This window comes from Taeniopygia guttata, chromosome 4, assembly GCF_048771995.1.
Source record: "Taeniopygia guttata chromosome 4, bTaeGut7.mat, whole genome shotgun sequence".
Taxonomy (NCBI): Eukaryota; Metazoa; Chordata; class Aves; order Passeriformes; family Estrildidae; genus Taeniopygia; species Taeniopygia guttata.
In genome coordinates, this window is record NC_133028.1 from 58,401,328 (window position 1) to 58,420,316 (window position 18,989).

Below are 18,989 nucleotides of genomic sequence, written 5' to 3' on the forward strand. Positions count from 1 at the left end.
GCTTAATCATTAAACCCCATATATTAAACACACATTACCCTGCTGTGTATCAGGATCTCTTTAGGTGCACCTCAGCTGCCAAGTAGCATCTCCTCTCATGCCCAAGCCATAGACTCTGATCAGCCCACTGAACAATACCTTTGTTCCTGGGCTCTTCTCAAGACTGCTCCCTTAGCAAGCAAGGTTCTGCATGGAACAGAGGATCACTCAAATCCGTATCTGCATGTTTGCTCTGCTCAGCTAGAAAACTACTAAGTAGTGCAATGCAAGGGGTAGTGAGGTGCAATTTAAGAACCCCAAAAGGCTAAAATAAGAGAAAAGAAACACACAGAAAGCCATCCTAGTGTGACTCAAGCACAACTTGCTGCCATATCTCTATGATCTCCTTTGTGACAGGATGCAGTGGAAGAAAGGAAAAGAAGTACAGGAATGGTCTTTAGAGAACAGATGGAAACATCAGGAAGCGATCCTGCCTTGGTATTTCCTTTGAAGAATAAGAGAGGCAGGTGTTCCATTTTCCATTAACAAGAACTTGTACTGATTTTTAAACTACAGGTATCAGAAAGAAATTTTTCAACATCCAGCTATGACTCAGTATTTCCCACACAAAAAGCCACCAGTCAGTCCTTTGTTCCTGCCAGACAAAGGCCAAAGGCAATGGAAACTTTTCAACAGGTGTTACCACTTATGCTCCAGTTAGCTGTTTAAAGTGTATGACTGGATTATAACTGACCCTTCACTCTTGAAGGCACATAAAGACCTGGCCTAAGGTCAAATAAGTCACCAGGAGGAATTTTTTATGTCAGAATGAGACACAGTGCTGGAAGACTAATTTTTCTTTTGCCAGAAAGATAAAAATCAGTGACTTATTAGCAAGACAGTTGATGCTGTGAAGAATTAATACAGAGAAAGATCTAGGATGGAAGATGTTGGACCAAGAAGCACAAACTGCTTTTGAATGTGATGCTGCAATCAGTTATTTCCACCTGGATGTATACATGGCAAAGAATTAGTCCCTCTTGCTTGTTCAGAAAAAGGATGCCTCTACATCTATAGGTAGAAGACTCCTCCATCACTCCTTTTTCCAGAGAGTTTATTCATAAATGGATAAACATTTTTCCTGAATGTTTAGCTGTAAGTCCACAAATGAAGAAAGTGAAAATGTGAGTTGTGAGTATGATGACACCAAGTTTCAGGAAGAGACTGTTTCCTAGAGTGTACACAGAGCATACCAACACTTCCAGGTACATAAAGGGAAAATGCTTAACAAATGCAGACTCTCTTAAAAAATACTAAGGAAATAGGGTATAATTTTACTGGGTAAAGGATAAAACCAGCTAATGATAATAATGTAATCTGGAATGCTAAAAGGGAACTCCAAGCTGTTGCAACAAAAACATAGTACAGAAAATTTCTAAAAAGTGCTGCTTCTGTCAAAGTCAATGGTAGTTCTACAAGTGGCTGTATTTTGAGATGGTTTGGTTTATTTCCTGGACAGAATCGCTTCAACTTTTTGTAAGATAATCGCAAAAACAATAAAATTCTCCACTGGTCTCCAGCAACTGCTGCATTTTTTCCTCTGATAAAATATTAAGTAGGGAGCAACAAACCTGCTTAGAAAATAAAACAATGTTCCCTTGCCCAGCCCCTCAAAAGCAAACAAAACTATGCCTCATCCAAGCAAATATTAAAAGATGGTTTGTTATACTTTCTTCTTTTAATGCATAACCTCTTACCATATTTTTTTTTTCTCAAAATAGCATGGGCAATATGGTTACTGCAATGTTTCTAGCCCAAGCCTAAGGCATAAGGTGAAGCCTTACAGAAAAACTTTCTACTGTAAAATGCTAAACTGTTTTCAACCTTGAGTATATTGGACAAAGATTTTCCAGCTCATGCACATCATACACTCATGCTTTCTTCATATACTTTACAAAAAGACATATTTTACAACAAAAACTAATGGTAACTCATACTGTCAAATTTTTTTCTATGCTGAAGTGAGGGAAAGAAAGCCAAGTTGCCACTTCTTTCTCATTGTGTATGTCTGGTACTGTCTAGAATAAAGATCAGCAGCCCGCAGCATGTGCACAGATTCAGCATTTAGCACACAGCACAGCACAAAGGTTGAGCAGGGTCAGGAACCAGGAGCAGGTGGAATCTGAAAAAGGCAGCAGCTCCCAGGTTTTAACTCCCAGTTTCCAGCAGCTGCTCCAGTGTTCAGTTAATAAGCAGTGTCTTGCCCTTCTAAAGGCATGTTCATATCCAAGGATTCCACCTTCTGGCTTGGCACAGTTATCTGCCACTACGGTGCTGAGTGCCCAGCACATGTTGCAGCCACTGAACTGTGGCACTTCCCCTGGTTTTGCATTCCTGCTCTGGCAAAGCAGAGTTAAAAGCCGGGACATCTGTTATTGAGCTGGAACTTGCTTTGCATTCCTCCCAACATCTACAAGCAAATCAGCTCATTCTATACTGATAGACTGCTATCAGTACTGATAAATACAAAATATGGCTTGTCTTTTGAAGGAAGCCCCAGTATTTCCATATATGTGCCAAGAAATCACTGTACACATCAAATACTGAGCTGTGTAGATCCATTACTCTGTCATTTATCCTGCATTCTTCTGTAAAAAGCCCTAGAACTATACATATGTAAATAGCTCAACTACCTCCTTATTTTTTTCCCTAAACTCCTGAAACTAGAACTAGTTCAGAAAGAGTTTAGTCCAGGATAAAGGAACATCAAAGAACAATTAAAACTCACTCAATTTGGAAGTCAGAAACCTTTATTTACTTCTATAAAGAAGGCAAGATAAAAATATAGTCAAGCATTGACTATATTCCTGCCTGTGTTTTTAGAATAATGCTGAACTTGGGGCAGAATAACTCCATCCATCATTTTTCTGAGAAGCTGCACAGATTAAAGCTCCCTCTCTATTTTTTAAATACTTGGGAGATATTCAAATGCAACAAAAATGAGTTTAAGTTGGCCAGAAAAGCTGTTTTCTTTGCACACAGTATAGTGCTGGCAACAGGCAATTAAAAAAAAAAAAAAAAAAAAAAAGAAGACAACTCCTGTACAATTTGAAGTTCAACCAATATATTCTATTAAAAATGAAAACAGAGAGAACTTTTACTGGCATGTGCAAAGGCAATCAGTCTGTACAGTGTAACGCTGGTAAACAAAACATTTTTATTTTCAAACCCAGCAGTAAAAAAAGTAATTGCTCCTTGATATCAGCCTGCACATTGTGGTGGATGGCTCTGATTCAGTTCAGGCCAATAATTTATATCCAGCATTGTACTGTCCTAGAACTACAGACTGTGGAAACCATTACAATATTAACATTTTCCACCAATAAATATGAAACCTGAATGTGCATATAGCTTGCTCTGTACACTATGGTAAGTACCATAAAACTCTAAAATTAGAAGTTCTAAGTTATATTCAAAATTAAGACAGCAATACCCTATGATCCAAAAATAACAGATGAGAAAAATTAAATAACAAGTAAAAAAACTATTTACTGACAAAGTAAGTGTTTTGTTTTCCACATGCCACTCCAGTCTCAAACCCCAACATTTTGTGATGTTTCAATTAATAAAAAAACTTACAAGTAACAAATTCTTATGGTCATCATGTATAGCTGCACTCTCTTTTTCAGCACAATTGTTACTTAAGATAGGTAAAATCTCAGCTACCCTAATATTAGCAACATCAACCATGCTATGAAACTCACCATTTGCTGACCCAAATATTACCTTCACTCTTTTAAGCTTGAACTGTGGCAGCTGAAGAGCAAATGCAGGTCAGCTGCTGTTGTGGCTGCTACATCATGGTAAGTTCTAGCTGAGCTGAACTGCTGAATGATTCTTAAGTGGTGTCAACTGGAGTTGTCAGGAGATCATAAGCCAGAGCCCCAAGCAATTTGATTAGAATCAGAGAGTAACCGGATTAGCAGAACTACTGAATTAGTGTTTGATGAGCAGCACAATTTATGTGAATCTTCACAGCACTGCTGGCTCTCAGACCTGCAACAGGAACTACCATCCACTCCTTCATGTGCCAGGCAACTCAAACCTCATTTTATACAAACAAGACATTTGTGCAAAGATCTGCATTGATACCAGTGAAAAAAAATCAAAACAATTTATGCTCTGATCTAGAAATTCAGTAACAACGCTTGCCAACTCTTAGGTCCTCATTATATTTTTCTTTTTTCATTTTAATCAACAGGCAAAGTTGGGAGATACTCTCTCCTAGAGGCAAAGTGCAATCAAGCAGCTGGTGGTGGTACCTTGTCTCTGGGAGAGGCGAAAGACTTACAGAGCCCAGCACACAAGAAATGCCAGGTTCAATAAGAGAAGGGCAGGAACTACACATTTGGCAATACCTTGCCTCTCTGGGAGCATGTTTGCCACCTCTGTTGTCACACAGTGCTGTAACACTGAAAAATATCATGCACTGAGGGCAGGCAAACTCTTCTCCTCAAGTGGCTGCAGGGCGCAGGTCCACTGAGATAAGCCATGTCTAGTACTTTTTGACCATCAGATATTAGCAGAATGCTTCTGCCAGGCCACTCCAAGCTCCACACCTCTCTCTCATATTCTGCAAGATACAGGGGTGCCTATTCAAGTTTTAGTCATACCCCAGGCAAAGCTAAAGATTCCTTCCAATTATGGCTGGCTGGACTTTCTGTCAAGAATTACAGTGAATTAAATAAACACAACTTTTGGCTTTCATGGCAAGCATCAAATAAACACTTAACATTTTTTTGAAGGGCCAAAAGGGTTTATTTTGCTGTTCCTTTTTCTGAAATGAAGTTGCCTGTTTCTAAATTTCAGTCGAAAAGCTTAGATTCCAAACTCATAAGCTTAACTGTAGGTTTTCTTATTTGTAATGATCAAAATGCAACTTGAAACAAGACAACTACACTGATATCAACTCAGCTATGAAACAAGACTGTAGGTAGAGCTTTGTCTGCCTCCATCCCTGCAATTATTCCAATGGAGAAAGACGGAGTAAGTTACGTTACTATTTATAGTAAAAGAAAATGATAAATATGAGTGTTTAGTAAATAGTAGGCAATAGAGAAAATACAGTAATTTGGAGTTATGTCTTCACTAATATCTAGTAATTCACAGGTGGCATGTTACATCTGTGTGCTGTGTTTTATTTGACATGTTCACAATCCTTTTTAAGTCAGTCACAAATCCAAACACAGTTAGCAGGGTATTTAATAAAAACAGATTTATAAAACTATTACTGCGTGAAACAGCATTTCACCTATTAAATTCTTCTAATACAAAACCAGCTACTCAAATCAATAGAGGAAGAAAAGCAATAAATAATGAAACTGTGGGAAAATAATTGAGATGTTATCAAAGCTATAAATACATCAAACATTTCTGATGTTATCAAAATGCACTCTACATCTTTTTTTACTTTCCTTCACAAAACCTCTCCTGGTATCTGCAGCTCCTTATCATTTATTCTATAAATACAGCTCAGTTGACTAAGGCTGCAATGTGCTAAGATGCAGTAGCGTTTCAAATTCATACATGAAACAATTTGGAAGCTTCCCCCAGGCACTGGTGGCTGCGGCTCCCGCTGCTCCGCTACCCACAATCCCCCCATTTACCTGCCCGCTGGGCTGCCTCAGCCCCGGTCAGGAAGTGGTAAAGCTGATCCAGCTTATCAGGCTGCTCCTCCAGGGACTTCTCATGCCATATGGCTGACCCAAGCCCTGCAGCCTCCCTGAAGGCATTCCACTTCTGGATCAGAGTGAGGAGCTCAGAGAAGGACTTGTGATAACCCCGGCACAGCATGTCTATGCAGATGTTCTTCTTGTATGAATTCCTGTAACTGGGAATAAGAAAGGGAGATTTTAAGCCTTTAAACCTGTATTCTGTTCTCCACCTTACCAAATAAGTGCAGATAACTACAACAGCTTTCAGGAAGAGACCTCTGCAGTTCAGCAGCAGGGAGTGGGTATTATTTCCCCCACTCAAAAAGAGATCTGCTGCTAAAATCTGCTTGCAAATGCCATACCCTATGGAAGCAAACATAGCAATAATCAATACATACCAATATATACATTGAAAACACAGTCAAAAATACAGTGGTATTCTTTAGCTGGTATATGGTAGAAAAGGCTGACTGATGGGAACTCCCCCCCTGCCATGTTTACATTAGTCCATGAAAACACAATGAACCCTTAGTTTGCTTTAAGACAGTGCACAGGGAAAATCTGAGGCTCGTGTTAAAACAACATATATGTTGTTATATATAACACTGTTATTATATGCTATACATATACTGCAATTTGTAATATGTATATATTTACATATATATACATAAAATAGTTTTGCTGTAGGACAGGATGGCTTGGTTTAAAAAGGTCAAACAAATGCTATGCCAGAAACATATGATATGCCAGAATCATTAAATATTATTTTCCTTCAGTTTAGCATATAACTTCAGCTGGTTTAGTGATGCAAAATTTGATAATTTCTCCCTAATTTTACAAACAAATGATGCTAAGATGAATTTTTATTGAAGTTAGTACCTTCATAAACTGTAGTAAGATATATGTATCAAAAAGTTGTGGAATCAAATATTCTTAAGTGGTAATACACCTTTGGAGGTATTAGTTAATGGAAATAATAAAAATATTTATTTTATCTGGCATGAAACAATCATATTGTGTCCTATTCTGGAGAAAACTCTGAGTCCAATGGGACTGCAACACAAAGGTACAGATGGCTTGCAGGGATAGTTGTGCACTCTCGGAAAACCAACCTTTACCCCAGTAAAATGGCAAGGACACAGATGTGTTACCTTTATCTTGTATATTCCATGAAGTTACCAAACTGTTTTCAAGACTGTCCTTTTAGATTAAAATCTATGTAAATTCAAATTACCTTGGCTTTGAAATAAATATGGGATTCTGAAAAATGAGATTTATAGTGTATGTAATAAATTCAGGTGTAATAATAACAGCTCAATGACACTAATAATTTGATCTTAAAAAGAGCTACTGCAATTCTTTACCAATATTGATACAATGGAAGTGATGTGAAAAACTTCTTAGCTAGATGTCAACAAAATAGACAGCAATGTAAGATGTAGGAAGCAAATAATCTGCATTATTTCATATTTGACATAATTAAAATAAAATCTCTTACTACACAAATGCACATTAATCCTTCACATGTACTTTTTCAGTTGCAGAACTGAGCATAAAAGTATTAAATCATCCTGATACAATTTAGACCAGACAGTACTGAATTTGTGTTTAATATATAAATGGATGTTTTTTGAGATTGAAAATCACACATTTCTCATACAGATAAGTAAAAAGATATAACTATTCTGCACCATAAAAATTTGCAACATTTATCTTATAAAAGCATATGAGAAATATGTTTAAACATTTAAGTTTTAATTTGCTAGAATATACTATATTTGACATATACCAAATGTACAGTATATAGTTTCAAAATACTGTAAAGATACTATACTATACTATGGTAATACATGCAATGTATTCTCTATTTCTTAATATGGAATACCTATTTCTTTACTATTTAAAAATTCTATGTAATCAAAAGAAACCCTGAAGAGCATAGGTAAAAAATTCCTACCAACTTCCAAAGGCCTAGGACTGAATCCTACAGTAATTTAACTCAGATAAGTGGAATAACAATCTGCATAGCAGGCACACACATGCTTGTTTATTTATACAATGGGACCTATATATGTTTTGGTGAGATGTATTGGAAGTAAACAAGGAAGTACTGCTAAAAGGTCTCAGCAGTCACTACTCAAAATGTCATTCAGGTAATTTTTAACACTAACTGGGCACAGGACTGGTATTCCTACAAATAGAAAAACTGTGTCCATGTTATTTTCTGTAGACTAATGTATTTTACTTGAAGTCAAAGCCATTTTCCCCACAAGAAAGCATTATTAGCAAACCAGTACAGGAAAACAAAGCATATTGTAAAACATGTAATTTTTAAAAACCAGTGTCAAGAGTGTTTTAATAAATCCCATCCCAATTAATGGAGAAATTGAAATAATGCTGAGGTAATCCTACTGTGCAGAGCTCATTTTTCTCAGGCAAAGAGGACTGATTTTAGTACACAAGCAATGAAGCTATCTACTATAAATCCCTTCAAATTTAGTAGCATAAAAATAAAAATCATGTCAGTTTTAATGCACAAAGCACACAATAATAATACTATTGTTTCCTTAAGTTTCTGTAATATATAAGCTACAAACGACTGATCACACACAAACAGTAAAACTGGGCAAGAGATTAATGGTATTATGGAGATAAATGGTATTTATCCCCATGTAAAAGAGCTTGTCACTGCAATGAAATCTAAAATAATTACAGTTATCAAAGTGTTTCTAGATGAAAATTCCAGGGTCCTTTTCCCCCCTGCATTAAACACTTCTTTTGAAAAGAGGTGTGGTGTAGGTGAGAGCAGTAAACTTTTCAAGTTACCTTGAGGTAAACTATATCATATTCAATCCTATTGATTGAATCAAACTATATTCAATCCTCAAAACACTTTCCATCCTGCTTTTTACAATGTCATGCAGCACGTAAAATCTGAGGTTAAGCAGAACAACTCATGTTTGAGTTAACTAAAGATTACTAATTTCTAATATAAATATAAAAAACCCATCATACCTAAGGTTCCTTTCAACTCAGGATTTTCTATGATTCTGTGATTTATTTTATAAAATCCCACTGTTAGCATTAGCGTAGTATGTTTCTACATTGATAAGCAACCTTACACTAAACACTTTTGAACCTTGCTACCTAATAAATGATGATTTATGGTTAAACAAGCAAGTTTGTTTTTCCTCATTCGTCCGCGCTGACTTGAGGTTTCCTTAGAACAATTATGTTACTTCCAGGAGCGAAATGAGAGCAGACTGCCGGCCCTTTGCTGGGCTCGGAGCGGAGCCGCTCCCAGGGTTTAATGGTCTCTGGGGGCATCTACTGGAACTGCGGGAAACTGCAGGCAGGACGCGGGGATCCCGGCGCAGAACAAAGGGCCCGGCCGTGCCCCGCCACAGGGCACAGGGCCGGGGGCACCGCGGCGCTCGCCGGGCCCGCACGGTAACAGCAATCCATGGAGTGTGTCGGACCCGAGTGAGCAGACAGCTCTGTAAGCTCAGCCGGGTTTCATTTTAAACCTGAATGTGATGTGACTGCAAACCCAAAGTCCTCCCTCCCCTAGGGTGATCGTGAGATCGTGCCAGAGAAAAAGATTTCAGATGGATTTTTTTTAAAGCAAACTATTTTAAAATGAAATTTGGAGCACCTCTATGTATTTATGGTTAAAACAAATATAGCAATTAATCAGGCTTTAATTTAAAGCAGAATTGGTTTGCTTTTCTCATCCATGAAACTCAACAGATAAGAACCACACCACTTACCACAGAGCCAGCTGATTCTAAGAATCCCCCTATCCTCTGCCTGTGCACTCATTTCTGTCCTTGCTGCTACCCCGTGATGTTGCTAAATGTTTATTTACACAGGCTGGACAGTGAGCTCCAGGTGGATCTGGTCCTACGCCAGCAGTTACTGTGATGCAGCATTACATCAGAAAGTGCTGAAAAATTCTGTGAAGCTTCTGAAAGTCATGATGGGGGCTGTGTGTCACAGGAGTTTTCAGCACCAAAAAAAATAACCAAAAGTTAAAGCTACCATTTTAGCAGCACCTTGGTACAGATGACAATTCTGTGCCTGTGGATGGGTGGAAGGAGCTACTTATTGAATATGGATCTGTGAGCTTGAAAAGACACTGCTGTTATCACTGTGCTTAATTTAAGGGTACTCAGATATTGCTACAGACATTTAAATTTTTTCCTAAACTATACAGCTACTTCAGTTATTTTCTTTTATAGGTTTCTTTTTGCATTAACATTGCTATTAAAAAACAATCTCGAGTCACGCTGAGAAATAACAGAAACCTGATTCTAATCTGTCTTTACCAGTGAAAGAATAATAAATTGCAATGCTCAGTGAGATTAATGGAATTACAGTCTCAAGGACTTTCCTATATTATGGTATTGCACTTTTACAAGACCCTTAAGCAATGCTAGGATATCAGCACAGCACCTCACAGCATTCCCTCTAACTTTAAATCCTCTACAATAAGGTTATTTGCATTTTACCCTTTAAACTGAAAGAGAGGACAGAAAAAGAGAATTAAGAGGCCAAGAGGCAGGAACTGATGCTAGAAATAATCAAAACAGTCAGTATAGCATAACAGAATAATTTATCAGGAGCTTAATTCTCTAGGCCTCTTGTCTGATGTGGTCAATTACAGACATGGAAAATAACTCCAGAAGACTACTATTTTCAGATGGCAGATTATATATACATAAATAAATAAATATGTATAAAAATATTAGGTTTCATATATTTTGATTTTGTAGGGCTTAATTAGTCTTTCCAGTTAATTCCAGCTGCTGATTACAATACAAGTAGTTGTATTGTACTGTAGCAATCCCATTTTGTAAAAAACAAAATGGCATGGATTAAACAACGATAGTATATAAAATATTAAAGTGTACTTCCAGTGTAAAATAATTACTCTGCCAATTATTATAATGTTTAAAACTGTATTCAAATAGGTTTCATCCACTTGGGATTTCCTTCTGCAGTTGGCAAGCCAATGACTGATACAAATGCCTTAGATAAGCATCACAAAATTATGAAAAAATAATAAAGATATTTTTGCTTATGTTTACTTAAACAAATTTATTTTACTCCCCCCCATTTCCTGTCTATAAATCTACAAGAAAATTAAAATTACATAAAGTATGTGAATACTTAGCTACTTTTTGCTTAACCTATATGCAAAAAAATCACACCATAAACATGGGAATATCAAAATTTCCTCCCTAAATTTTGAAAAAAATTGCATTAAGTAAAGACAAATATAGAAAATAAAAAAAGAGCCAAATATGCTGTAAGAATTTATAAATTCATGCTGCTCTGCCTAGGAATTGAAAGAGGAATTATTATGTAATTATAGCTGGACAGCCAAAAACAAAGAACAGTTTTGCAACACTGTTGGTGACACATGCCAAAATGAGTGAAATTTTGTGCAGGGAATTGTTGAACACAAAAAGTGCTCATGCAAACACTTGGAAAATATGGAAGGTGAGGATTTGCCTTTAGCACCCTGGTTCCAGCGGTGTCAGCCCCTGTATGTTCTCACACTGCTGCTGTCTACACTGCCACGTCCCTGGGCTGCAACCCGCCAAAGGTAAGCACACAGCTAACTCAAAAATACATCCAAGTCCTGTGCTATCCCAATTCTCTGGGAAAGTTTATTCACACAAATATTTTGGTAAGTCAAGCCCTCGTATGGTCCAGGCACTCAGCACATTTCAGTACCATGTACTGCTACAGATACAAAGGTATTTAACTGCATCAGGGCACAGCCTCTTTAATCTTGCTTTAAAGACTGTCCATTTAAATACTTCTCTTTTAATGAAATATTTACTGCATGGTAATATGTTAAATTGTAGACTATAGTAATCTCATTAAAAAAAGATATGACAGTACAGTAAATGCCATTAAGCAGTAATAGACAGCTTACACTTCAGAATATTTTACTACTAAGGCTGAGTGTTAAATTACATTGGGGTGGGGTGCCTGCTTTTTAATTCCAAATTACAAACTTGAAATAGCTAATATCCTATTATATCCTATATATATCCTAATACCCTATTACAAAAAAAGAATAAAATCCACAAACCCTCAAAATGTTATAAAAAGGATTCTGTATTTTAATTATAAATAAAAAATATTGCATGACAATTTGTACACATTGTGGGAGGGAAAAACAGCACTTGGAATTGACTTGTAACCATAAAGATTTTTTAAAGAAGAAAAGCTTTATGGAGCTATGTATCCAGAAGTATTAACAGAATGATGACAATAAAGCATATATTAAAAAAGGAGGTGTAGGTACTTTATATTATATGTGTGTGTGTATATATATATATAGGTACAAGAACTTTCAGCTTTAACAATGCAGCGTTTTTCATCTGCTGTCTCAGTCACTGGATTGTTGTCAAATCTAACCTAAATTGTGCAAAGGGAGATGCATACCCTGTCAGTAGGATCCCGCAAAGAACACATATATTGAACTCACTTCCTTTTGTTCAAAGCTACATAAAATGAAAAATTAATCAATTATAAACATCAAAGGATGACACATAAAAAGTGTTTTAAAATGAATGTAAGCACTGTAATAATTAAGAATCCTCATTAACCCAGAAAATGGAAATAAAAATTTAGCAATGAACTTTTGAAACATTGTCCCTAAACATAAATGCAAAGAAAACACTAAAACTAAAGATAAAAGTTCTACCCTTATAAAAATGTTCATCTTACAAAAGTACACACACCTGTGATTATTTCCAGACTAATCATAAAATAACATTATCTTCATTTATCTTTCTGCTTTTCTTTCTTAACCAAAAGCAATTCCGATCACATTTTATGGACTACTGTTTATCAAAATGAAGAATTTCTCAACTTCCGTCTTTTATTTCAAAGCTGACCTGATGGTCTGAGAGCTAGAAACACGTGAGTTTGGAATCCTCTTCATTTGACTTGCAGGATATCAAAGCACTCGTTAAATTTCTCTGCAAGTTTCTTTTACAGTGTGCAGGGCAGATAAAGATAATTATTTACTTTCTGTATCCTCTCAAGCTGCTGTTAAGAAATTTTATAAAACCCTATACAAGGTTCTGCATTTATTGCAGTATTGACATGAACAATTTCCACAGTACTTTTGCCTTTGTTTAGGAGATCTCTTGTTCAAGTCCCCAGCTGAATTTACTCAGTAGGATAAGGACAAATAGACCACACAGAGATTGAGAAGAAAGGAAAGGCGAGGATTTTACACAATGCAGGATTCATAGTGAAAATTATTAGGAAGTCATGACTGTACCAAGGCACATTAGACAATCTTTCTTTATCTCAGCCTCATTTTGTGTGTTAGAGATGCTTCACCTTTATGAAGTGTTTTAAAAGTAGAAGCCAGTTGTGTACTGCTTGTACATTATCTTCAGTAGTAAATATTATTGAACTACTAAGAAATGAAAGCACTAAAAAACCGTAAGACCAAACTTAGTAAAAACAACAAGTTACATAAAAAAAGAAAAAAACTTCAGCTCACTGTGTTCTTCTTTATTAAAGTATGTCATGTATTTTATCTTTGCAAGAGTTTGATGAGTTTTTGCAAGTAAAATTCTGTTTCCTCTATACTTGCTAATAGTCATGAGAATCTGCAGTTTGCACCTTCCCATTAAAAATGTATTGTATTTTTTGAAATTATTCACCCCGCCTTTTATCCAGATCATGTCTTTGAAAGGAGGAAGTAGATAATAAATGGAATAATTCATGATTTCCCATTAAATATGAAACTTTCTTTTGCAGAGTTTAGAAAATGAAGTTCTACATAATGTACAGAAGTTGATTAGAACTTTTTTTAACCTTTTCAAGAAAAATCTTCCACATTACACAAATGCACAGAGAAGTTTCTTTAGGAAAGGCAAACTATTCACTTCTTACACAGTTCTGTTCTTCAGATCACTGCCTAATTACACTAAATAATATGCTTATCAGGCCCAAAATTCACAGACATCATTCATTTGACCAAAAAGAATACATGCCTCTAAGTTCTAAAATCTCTTTTTGAAAGTTGTTTAATAAACATTGAATCCTGGTCACGGCAAGCAAGATTGTTAGGAATTATTCAGACTGAAAAAAATACATATTTAAATAATATTGTGAAAGGAATTTAAAATTTATCATCTAGCTCACTAAGTGACTTGTGCCATCTCCCTTTCCACAACCAGCAGGGAGTCTGGGACAGAGTGCCTTAATTTAAAATTTCTTTTACCATGAAAGGATACATTTCTTTGGTTCTGATTTACCCTGTTCCATAGTTTTTAGTATCTAAAAGTAAAGAAATACCCTCATAAAATGTAAATGACTTTACACAACATTCCACCTGTTTTCAACCAGAGTAATGTGAACAAAGAGGGCCATAAGGTGCTTACTGGTCCTGTCCAAAGACTGATATAAGGAAGAACAGCAAATTCTTGCTAGGACTGAACATGAAAGGGAAAGAAGTTTACTTCTTCCTCTGTTTGCTGCTATCTCCTTGAGCTTGCCTACCTCCGTCTGTCTCCACAGCTTTGTACACAGAAGAAATGGAAGCAGGTCATAGCAGTGCATCATTGGAAGCAAATATTGTACAATCAAGGGCTGAAATACAAGGCAAAAGCAGAATCTGCTCCTACGCATTATCTGTCTGCATCCTAAATTGCGTTTTGCGAGCTTGCTAGTAATAGCAGATGCACCTCGTCCTTCCTTACCTTAATCCCATACCAACAAGATATTTTCCTTACCCTTTTTCTTGGTAGTGCTCCTCTTCTCTTCCTCGAGAGCCTCACTTACTAAAAGAGAAATGGTCAATCTACCCCACAACATAAAACTTCCATACCTAGACCAAGTTCCTTCAAATTGGGAAGCCCCAGTAAAAATTTTAGGTAGTGAAAAAGACAACACCGCAATACGATGTCAATGAAAAAAGGGTCCCCATCTATTTTTTGAGTAACCTAAGAAGTCACCTTATTAATTTTTGTGGTAGAGGTGACAGCTACTAAAAGTATGGGTTAATCAAATCTCCAATCAGTTATTTGTGTTCAGCCTCCTTAAAGCACTCGTCCTTCAATGCAAAATACCAGAACACAGACAGATAAAGAAACAAATAAATAAAAAACCTGAGTACTGAAACTCTCAGGATTGAAATAACTTGCAAACAAAGGACAAGGTCAGAAAAATCCCAGCCTAATAGTAAGGCTTACTAGTCCATCATGGCTATGATAAAAATACAGAACAAACCTTCAGAGTAGGTTTTATTCATTGTCCTCTCCGTCAGTCCACAAATCCCCCTTTTCCCCATCAGTGAACTCTCCGGATCATCCTGGCCTCTAGATGGGTGAGGAAGTTTCACCCTCTTTAGTACTGGAGGACAGAGAGGGCTGAGTATTCAGAAATCACTGGTAGAAGACATACAGATGTAGGAAAGAAATAATTTATTTCCACAAATTCCTCTAGCACTTAATCCCGCATAAATTTTCCCACATCTTTTTTCCTTAACTTTACCCAGCTGAATGCGGACACTGAAAAGAGCAGAAACTTGGGGAGAGTAGTAAATAATTTTCAGTCTGACTGAAGAATGGAAAAATAATCTTTTATCAGATGGCACCAACAGAAGTTTTAAAATGGATGCCAGGTCATTTCTCTTCCGCAATTGACAGCTTCCTGTAAAAATGTTGCCTTAGGAATCAGTCTCTAAGACCTCTACCTCATCCTTTTTACAGCTTTCAAAATTCCACAGTTCTCCATTGTCGGATTGAGTGGTAAATTATGTGTCTAGGTCTGAGCTCATCACCCTATGATCTCTCTATAAGCAGTGAAGAGAAACAGGTGCTTCAAAAGTCTCATTCACCTTATTCTAAAGCACCTGTCTGGATCCTGAAAGATGGGGCTCAACTAATCACAAGGCTAGGGTTGTTAACCTGAATTAGTTAAACTTGGGTGCAAGTCCCTCTGCTCTTTTTGAAGGGAGTTTACAGAAGCTATGCTTCACTATATTCATCACTCATACTGCTAGAGCAGAAATTTTATGTGCCATTTTGCAGTCAACAATTTGAAAAGTAGTAATGATCCACCTTCCGAGTATTAGCAGAGATGGCCAATAACTGCTCTGAGGGACACAGAACACCTGAGGATTAAAGCCTTTGCCTTTTTCTGTTTCAGCTAATCCTAAAGTGGGCGAGCCATTGGAGAATTCTAAGCAGAACAGCCCACTGCATCTCAAAAACATCTGACAGAATGCGTGCAAGAGAATGTTGTCTCCTGCCTGAAAAAATCCATCTCAAGAGCCTGTCTTTACTGATACAGATTTATCAAGCAATCTTTCTGTAACACACTGATCTACCACTCACAAGACAGAAAATGCAAATACAAATTTTCTGCATACCACGGTAAACCTTCACCATCTCTGTATAACAATTTGGATTTCATTTGACCACCAGAGCCTTGAGGACCATAGAACTCCATCATCCAAATCAAATGTATTTAAAATACATGTAGTAACATCACTAATGTAATTATTTTATAGTTACAGCAAAGCAAAGCTATTCCTCTAATCATATACATTTCAAAGTTTCTCTTTCTAGTCTTCAGCTCTTTTTTGATGACATGTTCCTCTATAGACAATTTTCACTTCTATGAAGAGGAGAGAACTGGCCCTGACAAAAAGATCAGGAAACAAGAATGATAATATCAAATTCTGGCCCATTTTAGGCTCTAAACTAATGTGAAGATTCCATCCTGAAATCAATCTCTTAATGAAAAATGCTTTACTTCACAGTTCATCGTGAACTTCTTGACTCTTAGTTCAGTCATATGAACGATTTTTAAGTTTTACTGCAATTTGATTTTGAGCTGGTAATGACTTGGTGAGTCAGGACTAAGAACAGAAGGTACCAAGGAAAGCACACTGAATGCCACTGGGGCCAGCCAACTTCTGCATAAAGCCTGCTTCTATGACAGTAAAGCACTCACGTTCTGCATTAACCAACTTTTGCTTTTTTTCCATTTCTAGAGCTTTGCACCACATTCACTTCTTATTTCAAGTTAAAGTCTTTGAGAAGGAAGCAAAACAAAATCAATGAAAAAACAAAGCAATATCCCGTTTTAATATAATTAAAGTACTATCTTTCTTAAGCACTATTTTTTCTCCCTTGTCTATCATATCTACCTGGGACAAAAAATTATTACAAAGAAAAAAATGAAAAACATTTCCTCTTTTTTCCACAGAAAAAAAAGAGGTTATATAATGAACACACTTAATGGAATTCTTCTTTTTTCCTTAAGTTTGGAACACAGGACAATTATTTTACAATACAAGAATAACTGCTACTTTTTTCCTTCAATAGTTCATCTCAATTTTAAGGAATATGGTGAGGGATAGAATTTTAGGGGAAAATTTTAAAGCATATAGCTTTTTTCCATAAATATGACACTACCTATACACTCCTTTATTATTATATAGAAGATAATAAATTTGTTTTTGCCTTATGTACACTTAAAAAAAGGGTCTTTAATATTAAGGGAAGTGTGGCTAGAAGAATTTGTCTTGATGCAATAATCACTGGCATATTAAGTTAACCTCCATATTAAACAAAAGTACAGATATTTATATGTTAGAGGAAGGAAGTTCAGTCCTTTTATAAAGAAGTGTAATAATCTGCTTCTGGAATGGAAACAATATTGAAAAACGACACAGTATATTACAAGCCATCTCTCATATTTTTAAAATAATAATGCCCATTGCCTGCTGAGATATACCAGGCATTACGCTGATTTCAGTAAGATCATTTACAGACATGGCATTGCCTTACTAAATAAATTTGTTTTAGATTACATTTGATGCATTTAGTTTTTTCTAACTAGACTAGCATAGTACTAATGTAACTGTGTAGTTAGTTTGCTACCTTTTGTTTGCTCTCAAATGATTTTATCAAGGTTATGGAAGAGCATTATTAGTAAATTATATCTAGAGAGAGAAATTTCGTAACTGCTGATTTATTATCAAAAGCTAAAATTTCAAGAGAATCAAATGCATAGAACATGAATGTAACATTTTAAAGTAGGTACTTAAAAAATCTCCATAGAAATACACCAGAATACATATGATATTTCAGTTTAATCTTCTAAGAGGCTTTGGTAACTTTGGAAAAACAGCCTCTTACAACACTGTAAAGGGAACTCCACTTTGGGTAGGTATTGCAGAACATTTTGATAAAATTCTTACTTCATTGTGGATGTCCTCACTGGTTTCCTTTTCCACAATGTTCAGACTCAGGGCTTGGATATAAAAACATCACTTAGGAGGTTGTTTTGCATTGTTTTTTTGTTTGTTTGTAAAATGCACTTTGAAGCCCCAAGGCCTTCCTAAAATAGCAGTGACCTCCTGTGTAATCGCCTCAGAGAGAACACTTGTGCCCCTGGCATGGTGTGTGGAAATCCATTTGGGCTGAGGACTGAAACAGCTCCCTGGGAAGGCAACTCAGCCTGTGACAATTGCTGGAGTGTAATGAGCAGAGCAGCCAGTTCCACAGGTGATGTGGAACCAGGAGGACAGTAAGGAAAGGTGCTTACTTTTGTGCTTGCTCCCTGAGCTCTGATACTTGCAGTAATTTTCTAGATTTCAACACGGAAGTTTTTAGGGAAGGTTTGCAGGCACATTCTAAGGCTAGGAAGGAGAAAAGAAGCATATTTTGCAAGAAACTAGCTGGTGGAATTCCTGTCTGACTGATAGAATGTTTTTACGCTGCAAGGGTGATCTTGCAATATTCATCATTAAGGTGCCTAGAGCCCTTGTGTATGCATCCTTTTATTATTTAAATATTGAAATAAATAAATCAGCTCACTGAAGCAACCAGCAATCCAGTTTGTTAGAATTCTTTCATTAATTTTGATGGTGCTGAACCCCAGATCTGTTAAAATTGACTCCGGAAGAATAAGTCAGTCATAATCTCTTGTAACTTCTAAATGTAAATACCTCAGCTGTAAGAAATCAAAAGTTATCTAGATTTCTTCATTCACTGCATTTTTAAATAACTAATGGGGTATTAAATGCTTCACCACAGAAGTCAGCACTTGGGCTTGGCAAAATAGTAATTCAAAATTACAAGAATGTGTATGTCGGTACACTTAGCTCCTACCCCAAAGGAGATATTTTACAAAGGCTCAGAAAAAAAAACAAAGAGAAGGGAAAAAAAAAAAAAAAAAAGGCAGCACAATATAATTACTAACACAATCTTAACAATAATGTCACAAATCTGATCTAATTGG

At 36.3% G+C, this 18,989-nt stretch overlaps 1 protein-coding gene across 3 annotated transcripts in view; it reads right to left on the bottom strand.

Moving 5' to 3' along the window:
• Nucleotides 1-18,989, bottom strand: part of TTC29 (tetratricopeptide repeat domain 29) — a 176,667-nt gene that overhangs the window by 89,622 nt on the left and 68,056 nt on the right. For all 3 annotated transcript variants that reach the window (XM_030271881.4, XM_041715963.2, XM_032748208.3), the window contains exon 4: nucleotides 5,646-5,869. In XM_030271881.4, coding sequence (XP_030127741.4) covers nucleotides 5,646-5,869 — 224 coding nt within the window. The remainder of the gene's footprint in view (nucleotides 1-5,645; nucleotides 5,870-18,989) is intronic.